The following is a 10,151-nucleotide window of genomic DNA, read 5'->3' on the forward strand; positions in this document are numbered from 1 at the left end:
ACTTACTTATAACAATAATTTTCCATAATAAAATTAGTATAAATTTACTTTATAGCTGCAGAAAAATTAGGAACGAAATGAAACTAATGAAAAATTTGGTTGTGTAACATAGGTTGCGTAATATTACAACTTATCTTTCTAGATAACTTATACGAGGAAATTATTAAAAAAAATTAATGGAATATAGGACAGATTCATAATCCATCAATAAATCTTATATCATTTAATAAAAAAATAAATAAAAGAGGGGGAACATCCAATCTGTTATGAGATCACGACACTAGGTAGTCAAAGAATATTTTATTTCCCTCATAAATCCTTATTCAGAAAAAAAACGGTCCTTTGACAGTTGATATCTTGTCCAAATTACCTACTTTCATAATGAACATGAAAATTGAATAACGGTTGGCAAAGACGAACCTGAATATTTCAGGGATCATCGAAAACAGAGCCTCTCTAAATGCCGCAAGCTAAAATTTCTTTCTCAAAATATTACAAAACAAAACAGAAAATATACACAGCATTCCAGAATTTACTTTGCTCTGTCTTTTTTTCTTATTTATGTACTGAACCACTCTAAGGACCATTAAGGCGACAGTTTTTCACTTCACAAGGGTGAAGCGAAAAGTTAGGGAACCCCACATCTGAAATATCAGGATATGAAGGTGTTTGTAATAATCGTTTCGAGGCATTTCTAATACAACGAGAATTTCAATTGTTTACTAAATATCCAATAAATTCAACTTTCATACTAGAATTTTTATGTCATCCAGTATATGTATCTCCTGGATTCTGGATAAGGTATCAGATACTATGTCATCCAGTGTATGTATCTCCTGGATTCTGGATAAGGTATCAGCTACTATGTCATCCAGTATATGTATCTCCTGGATTCTGGATAAGGTATCAGCTACTATGTCATCCAGTATATGTATCTCCTGGATTCTGGATAAGGTATCAGCTACTATGTCATCCAGTACATGTATCTCCTGGATTCTGGATAAGGTATCAGCTACTATGTCATCATTCCAGGGCTTGTATATGATGTCAAGGCGATGGTCTGCGAAGACCTAGAAATTCTTACCCTCTACCATATGTCTAAATTGTTTATAGCTTCATATATGGCCAATAATTCTCGATCACAGATAGAATATTTCTTCTGATCATTGTTTAAGGCCTTTGAGAAGAAGCTGGGTGGTTCCTACATGGCATTCTTTCTCTGCTGTAACAGTCCACCTATTGAAGATATATATTCCAGCAGTAGGGTCAGGGCGACATAGTTGGCCTGCCTCTACTAAACTAAACTAAAAAGCCACCAAAACGGTTTTGAAAGCTTCCAGTGTTCTCTGATCCCATTCTATCGGGGACAGGTCTTTTTTAGGTTTTCTGTGTGTTAGCTCCTTGAAGAGTTACTGAATGCTTGCTGTGTTTGGTAACAAGGTCGCTAGAAATTGATCATCCTCATGAAAGAGCATTGTTGTGGGAGGTTCTTTGGTGGTGGGTACTCTAACATATTCTCCACCTTTTGGTCAAGTGGTGTTATTCTGGTTCGAGTGAGGTGAGGTAGAGAAAACATAGGTGGAGCTCCGAGGTGCAACAAAATGAAGTTCTTAATCTTGGTGGGAAGTGATAGTGGTGTTCCTATTAAGGCCACTGATAGATAGCATAGCTATAATTTTTTTCTGTTTTAATTAGGTATGATATTAAATAGGTCCTCCAATGATTTGCTGTATTATTGTTTTATAATTACTATTTCTTTTATTTGTTAAATTTTCGATATTTGGGAATATTGAAATTTTAGTGCCAAAAATCCTTAACAGAATAGATACCAATATTGACATTTTTCTTCCATTATCTCATCCCTACCTCCTAGTACTAAAAAAAATTGTTAACATTTAATAACATTGAAAAATCAAGTCGAATTTCAGGGGGTTTAGTTGCTACAAAAGATAGTATATTACAAATCAGTCAAATTTTATAAAGTAAATGAAGACAAATAAAATTTATTTAATCATAAAATAAAGTTCTACTGAGCTGGACTGCCCTGAAGGGAGAGGAGATGCCAGAAACAAAGATTTGTGCATCATGATTGAAATCAAAATAACAAAACTAAAGATTTTTTGATATAAAATAAAATGTTAAATCAATTTATTATACAAAGAACAATAATGCTTGATAACTAATTAAAAATACAATAACTATACAATACTACTTTCAGCCAAGGACCTCCATAACTTCCATTAAAGGTCATTTTAAGTTATATTTTACAATAATAATTGAATCTGAAGAAAATAAAAATAAAATAAAAAGGCACAGTAACTATTCTAGTTCAACTTCATCGTTTTTCCGGAAGTTGTAGCTGGCAAGTGACGGTTGCTCTGATATGATACCATTGTAAGCTTTGATGATTCTTCCCACCTCTGGAAGAGTCAACTGTAACAAAAGTTTCTATTATTAATTCTTAATTAATAAAATTTTAAATTTAATGAATATGAACATATTACTGCGAAAATAATAAAAAATATGAAATATAGTGTTATTTTTACAAAAGAAATTATTATATTTTTGGATAGTTCAAAAATTTATCCTAGTTTAAATCGCCAATATCAATTGGAATAAATTGATTCAATTTAATTGAATCAAAGTGAATCACTTACATCATCTTATTGTCTTAAGTCTCTTAAAGGAAAGCTTTAAAGAACAAAAAAAAAAACTGGCTCGGACATAAACATTTACTTGGTGAGGCAAACACTAGAAAATAAAACATAAAATGGTGGTTAAAAACCTTTTCTGAATATTTTTTCTTTATTTTGAGCTCGAATAGTTTCAAAACTTTCATGAGATCTCATTGAATAATTTGAGCCAATGTTACATTCCAACAAAAGGGGCAGACTAAACATTTTTAATACAATATTTGCACAGTATTTTTTTAACTTCAAATTGCTTCAAAACATTTATCTTTCACAACACATTTACAGTATCTTAGCATTGCACAATATTACATCAATGTAGCAGTTGTTAAATAAGAAAAAACAAATAAAAGTTTAAGAATATAATAAATCATTTTCTATTAATCATTTACAAAGTAATGTAATACAAAGTAGTTCACGCCATTTTTTCAATGTAGCTCAATTTAACTAACCTAAGTCTCCTCTTTCCACATTAAATAAATATTTCAAAGGTGATATTAGACCGTCGCTAAATTGGGGTTTAGTGGGATGGTTTGGCCTGAAGGATTGCCTTTTAATATTTTTGGTATTATAATCTCTTGTGAGATTGTAACATATCGTACATAGACAATATACTCGCTATAACTGTCTGTTTTAGAGGTAAGATAAAGAATGTTACCATAGGGTGGAGAGTATATTAATAAATTTTGGAGTAAAATTAGCATACTATTTTATTATTAATAATTACTAAATGTCTTATTAATTCTTCAGAGTAGGAACAGAAACAAACTAAACTTTCTGGTTAGTTTCTAAACTAAAAAATATAACTTTACTTTGGCTGAACAAAGGTTTCATTATAAGAGGAAACTTTTTTTGAATTTTAAAATAAAAGTTTTACTAAGGACAGAAACAGTTGACTTTCACTCTTAACAAAAATAACCTTTATTATTATTCCACTAAATTATTATTTCTTTCTTTCACTTTTAATTTTTTCTTTCCAAAATTCAAATGCAGCGCGGAAAACAGTATTTCTATGACCCACAATGTAAAAAGGAAAAATCAATACTGAATAGTATAGATAGAATTTCAGAAGAAAATATGTAAAATTTAAAATAAAACTAGGGAGGATGGTACCTCTGATCGCCTAATGACGGACATAAATTCACATTTTACAAATTATACATCTGTTCATTTAATTATACTACCTCTCGCTCAAATTGTATAATTGTAATTTACATAATCTGTAGTTCGGAAAGTATTTTTTTTCACTATAGTCTAAGCAGAAAAATATAAATTTCAAGTCATTATTATCCTTTAGTATTTTAATAGTATTTTAATTTTTACTTCAATTTACATTTAAAATAAAATATTACATAGTGATCACTAAAAATTCTTTTATATAATAGACATCTAGGATCCTGTAGCAACGCTATCTATGAGCGAGCAGAAGAATTAACAACTTCATCACTGCCCTAACAGAGAGTGCCACTCATGATGTAAAATAAAATATTACAGGCAATCATTAAAATTTTTTTTATATAATAGAGAAATTTGATGTTTGCTATCGATAGTTGTTTTAATAACTAAACTTTCATCAGACATCAGGCATTAACAAATATCTCCAATAAAACAAGTTGCGAATCACCCTCAATTAAAAAAAGTCATTTATTTATTGAAATTGCTGTGGAAATTACCAAAAGAAAATTAACATAATTAACAATGTTTCGGGTAGTTTCCCCATTATTTTTTTATTCAAGATTTTGGATATAAAAAAAATGTTTTATTTTTTTGACATATGACATCACATAATTAATGATAGATAAAATAAATAAATAAGAAATAGTAGTGATTAATATTTAAATTTGTTGGACTTAATTCAAAATTTTAAATTAGTAAAAACTAACATATATTTTAATTGTAAACTATAAGTATCATTATTTAAATATATGGTGATTGTAAACTAATAATTAATTTTAACTTATTTATTTGAAATTGCTGTATAATTTTTAAAACGTTGATTGTGCCATACTTTTTTATAGAGCTATAAACATGAGTAAATAAAAGAAGTTATAAAAAGGTCTATTTCTTTTTTTAATTCATTCCAATAAAATAACAAGAAAAAAAAATAATAAATTTTATTAAAAGGTTTTTAATAATAAAAAACAATTATTTTGCAAATAAAAAAAGATTTGATAAAACTGTTAAAATGAAACTTATTGCAAAATGTGAAGCACGGAACTGTTTAGCTCCTTGCTTTGAATTATTAACCTTATTTAACAGTAGAGGTAATCATAATTATTGATCCTATCTATGATATATATATATATATATATATAGATTTATTTCACCATCAAAGTATCATTCAAAAATTACTAAAATTAAATTATATGATTCCCACATTCCGAAATAATTCAATATTCTCCCTATTTGTAATATTTATTTTCTTTGAGCTGATTAAAAAAGAATAAACTTATTCAATGTTAAGGCCAATTCTCACATAGTAAATATCTGTCCAGGTTGTATGATCATAACAGTGAGAAAGTAATATAGTGCCTGTTTAGATACTGATAATAAAGCTAATCTTACTGACTTTTTTGTGAATGATAAAAAGTGATGATAAGATAAAACGACAACTATCACCATATACACATAACAAATAGAAAACAAACAAGGTTATAAGTTATACATAAGGTTGGTGCTAAGAGTTGATAAGGTGTGACAGTTCATGATCAAGGTGTTTACAATTGGTGGTTATAGTGCAAAAGCCCAACAAGAGAAAAAAGTCAGTTATTTCACCTCAATTTTTTATTATTTCAATGAAAACTATGTATAATTGCTAGTCAAATTTGTTGAGTTAGCCAAGTATAGTTAGGGGGAATAAAAAATAGTGGCTGTTTCAAAACGTTTAAAAAAAATAATTTTTCATTTGTAGCTCCATATCATTAAAACAAGCTACTAGAAAACATAATAGAACATCATTTAAAGAAGAGCAAATTTGCTAAAATATGTGCCATTAGAGAGCTATTTATGACCAATACTTCCCAAGATATACTTTTTTAAAAAGTAACATTTCATAAAAAATGCACTGAAAAATCACTAGTTAGTGAATTTATTTTGTGAAATCTATATCTCAGGAACTTTTTGACATACAGATGTCTATTAGCACTCACTAAAGCTAATTAATGAGCAAGAAAGTAGTAAATGATGTTTATCTTCGTAGGAGTAGTAGTTTTCATATTTGCCAAAATAAATTAACCAGATGATGATTTCTAATTGTTTGGAAAAAATTTTTGGTTTATGCAAAACTATATATCAGGAACTGTTAGATATACAGATGTCTGCCAGCACACAAATTAAAGCCAGTTGAATGCACCATAAAGTAGTTTATAATGTTTATCTGCATAGGGGTAGTATTTTTTATAATATTTAAATATGAATATGAATTTTTCATATGAAATTTTGTTTGAATAACTCTAAATCAATTTATTTTAGCAAATATTATGAAAAGTATTACTATGAAAGATTAATATCATAAACTACTTTATAGTAAATTTAACTAGATTAAATACTGATTTTTCAGTACATTTCATAAAAAATGTACTGAAAAATCAGTATTTAGTAAGTTTACTGTGAACAATCTATATTTTGGGAATCAAAACTCATAGAGATGACTATTAAGCTAGTTTAATGTGCTATAAAATAATTTATGACTGATTTCTAGTTTTTCAGACAAAATTTTAGATGTAAAATTCATATTCATAAGTAAATATCAGTAAGACTACTGAAAAATGATAATTTATTAGGTTTTCTTGTGTTGTAAGTAGTTTCAACAATATAAAGCAACAAATGAAAAAAATTTTTTTTTTAATATTTTGAAACAGTCGCCATTTTGTATCCCCCTTAACTATAATGGGCAGATTCATCAATTTTGATGATTATACATAGTTTTCATTAAAATAATAAAACATTACGGTGAACTAACTGATTTTTTTACCACCGGGATCTTGTACTATTAGCAAGAGCAGATAGTTGACAGTGACAGTATATAGCATGATAATACGACAGTACTGCTATGACAACAAATTTCAAGATTTACACGATGGTAGTAAATGTGATAGTTATCACTAACACTAACACTATCATGGTCATCACAGAACCGGGTTTTATTAATACAGTGAATATTAAAACATCAACATAAATATCCACACTACCTGTATAGCTCTGGTCTGATACGGTATACCAGTCTCTAACAGTATTCTCTCGGCAAGACGATCCCTCAAAGGTTTGGGAAATAGGAGACTGAAACCAAAAAAAGAAACTAAATTATAAAAACCAGTCAAATTACAATAAAAAAATAACAGAAGATCTTTAATAAATAACTCAAATACTATCCAATTATAGTCTCAAAACTTTATTTCTTTTATTCATCCAACGTTTCGGCCAATCCAGCCATCTTCAGGGACATCTACTCAATACTACTTTGCAAACATATAATTTAAAACAACTCTAAAACTTCATTCAGGCTATTCTGCCCAGGTCAAAACATTTATATCCAATTAGTCAATTATCCATTAAAACCACAGTTGTGATAAATGTCTATTAATAGTGTTGGCAAAGAAATAATTTTTGACTGTGGTTTTAATGGATAATTGACTAATTGGATATAAATGTTTTGACCTGGGTAGAATAGCCTGAATGAAGTTTTAGAGTTGTTTTAAATTATATGTTTGCAAAGTGGTATTGAGTAGATGTCCATGAAGATGGCCGGATTGGTCGAAACGTTGGACGAATAAAAGAAATAAAGTTTTGAGACTATAATTGGATAGTATTTGAGTTATTTATTAAAGAATTACCAGTCTCAAGAAAAAATAAAGATTATAAATAAATAACAGAAGATGTTTAACTCAATTAATTTGCTATTATATATACATGATTGTTATGAGGGTTGCAATCAAGAAAAACAAAAATAGTTTTAAAGTATTTATTAAGATTCAATGTTTAGATGTACAATGTAGGTCTTCAGGTCTTTTGTGACGGGTGGAGGTGTACACTAATAAATAAAGGGCACACTGTACCGAACTCCGGGAAGACTAAGTTTTGTTCAAGAGATTAATAAAACTCCAATAACTAAGTAACCTATTTCGGGTCCACAGATTACAGTTTCTACTATTACTAGTAATAACCTATTACTGGTACTACAGATACGAAGAAAACCTGAAACTGAAATAAGTGGCTAACTCAGCAAATGCTATCACTAATGTAAGAAACTGTAGGTCCAATTACATTTGAAATTAATTCAACAGCCACTTTTGACAGTTGAAATTGCCAAAACAATTCTTCATCCGACCACTGTAAAAAATAATTTTGTTGAGGACGGAATGCTTTTTTTTTCCATCATTGCCTGATCAATTAAGTCTTTGTCATCTGTCAAGTCAATTCGTCTATCCTAATCAAATCCATTTTATTGAATTTGGAAAGAAACGGAATAATATAAGACACCTTTGCTAATTAAGAAATTGTAACTGGAACTATAGAAGGTTCTTTTTAGAAGGTTGAAGGTTTTTGCCACTTCCTTTTTTTTTTTTTGTCTGTTTTAAATAATTTTAGAAATAATCAATAGTTGAGGATGAAGATTAAATTAGACCCAACAATGCGTATTATATTGGGTTATAAAATAAATTCATAGCGTTTTTTTACTGGTGATTTCAATAAAAACTTCAGATTCTTGTAAATATTTTTAACCAATCATATAAAACCCATTTTGATCTATTACACGTTGCCACCTTTCAGCTAATTTTTTAATTCCGTCAACCTAAAACTTCTCAGATTTTTGTGCAATGAATGATGTGTATTTTGCAGTCCTCGAGGGAATTAAAGTGTTTCTTGTCAAGAGAGCTTTAAAGGGCCCGAAATAAGTGAAAATCTGTTGGGGCAACGTCTAGTGAATAGGGTAGGTGGGAGATCACATCCCAGCCAAACTCTAATAACTTATGCTGGATCTGCAAAGACACGTGAGGGTGGGCATTATCGTGATGGAAAACTATGCCTTTGCGATTATGAGACACAAATGATTTGAGACACTTACATGAGATATGTTTCTGCGATATCCCGTGTTGTAGAGTGAGGGTTGTCTATGACCACTGCTTGAATTTGGTCATCATCAACAGTTGAAGGATAACCAGAGTGCTTTGCGTCTTCCAAGTCAAAATTTCCGGCTCTGAACCAAGCAAACCACTTACGGACATTACTTTCTCCTAGGGCATCATCGCCATACACACTGCAAATTTTGTTAACCGTCTGTGCAGCGAATTTTCCTTTTCGGAAAATCATTAAATGACAAAAATGAATTTTTTTCTCTTCTGTTTGGAGCAAGCAAAATACCTGTCTATGACTATCTAAAGATAAGGAATCTCGGTTGAAACTGATGCATAAAAGCACCTTTACTAATACTTTTTTAGGATATGTAAACATTATTGACCAAGTAAACATGATTTCATAAACACAGTAAGGATTAAATTGGAATATTGAAAAACGCTACGAACTTATTTTACAACCCAATAAAATACGGGAGCTTCAGAAATAACAGTGAAAAAACTTATAAAAAAAAAATAAATATCTGTAATGATGAGTTAATAGTTGACTGTGGATATATCCATATCCATACATCCTCTTTTTATGAATAGTAGTTTTTTATATATAAAGGGTTTTAATATGTTTTATTTTATGTATATCAACTTTTCAGTATTGTTTATTTGTTTTATTAAACCAAAAAAGTAAGCTAACCAATTTTGGTCAGCCAAATATGGTGTAAAGATGCATCGTTCAAAATATTCAAGATGGCGGCACATGTCTTTCGGGAAGTTTGTTTGAATTACTGCTTTCAACTTTTGTTGTTTCTCTAACACGATCATAGTGCAAATTAATTCAAGAAGAAATAGATGATTATAACAATCATCAATGAAGTAAATACATCGTGAATCATCACAGGTGAATTAGAGTGGGAGCTACAATTGATTTTTTTTTAATCGACGAGTGAACCTTAAAGACAGAAGAAAGGAAATTGAACACTCTTTTTTTGCGGACCCTTGTTGTTTAGACGCCGAGGGGATGACTTCTCTTGGATGCAGATGGTAAGGACCACCCTTCGTCTGCAGTCAGAGGTAACATCATTAGGAAGAAGACATCAAGAGTCTGCAGTCATCCAAGAAAAGTATATAATTGAAGGAAAAAAGACACTTTTTGGATTGTCAACATAGGATTTAAGTATATTTGTAAAAGAGCCATTAATTTACTTTAGTGTCATTGTGTTTTTATTGTCCGGATAACCCGCCTTGAGATAAGAGTCAATAATATCATATATAATTTAAAATAAAATTCTCATATCTATTCATTTAAAGCTTGTCATCTTCAAAGGAATATTTATGATCTAAGAATAAATAAAAACTTTTAAATTTCCTTTTATTTATTTAAATAAATTTTGAA

At 29.5% G+C, this 10,151-nt stretch overlaps 1 protein-coding gene across 1 annotated transcript in view; it reads right to left on the reverse strand.

Moving 5' to 3' along the window:
* Window positions 1–2,131: 2,131 nt before the first annotated feature.
* The window catches only part of LOC106692352 (mitochondrial transcription factor B1), a 23,261-nt gene continuing 15,241 nt past the window's right edge, over window positions 2,132–10,151 (reverse strand). Inside the window, exons 6-7 of the mRNA XM_014438250.2 lie at window positions 6,881–6,968; window positions 2,132–2,433 (exon numbers count right to left, since the gene is read on the reverse strand). Of these exons, the coding sequence (XP_014293736.1) occupies window positions 2,320–2,433; window positions 6,881–6,968 (202 nt within the window). The 3' untranslated portion in view covers window positions 2,132–2,319. The remainder of the gene's footprint in view (window positions 2,434–6,880; window positions 6,969–10,151) is intronic.

This window comes from Halyomorpha halys, unplaced genomic scaffold (assembly GCF_000696795.3).
Source record: "Halyomorpha halys isolate HHAL.00 unplaced genomic scaffold, Hhal_1.1 Scaffold53.1, whole genome shotgun sequence".
NCBI lineage: Eukaryota > Metazoa > Arthropoda > Insecta > Hemiptera > Pentatomidae > Halyomorpha > Halyomorpha halys.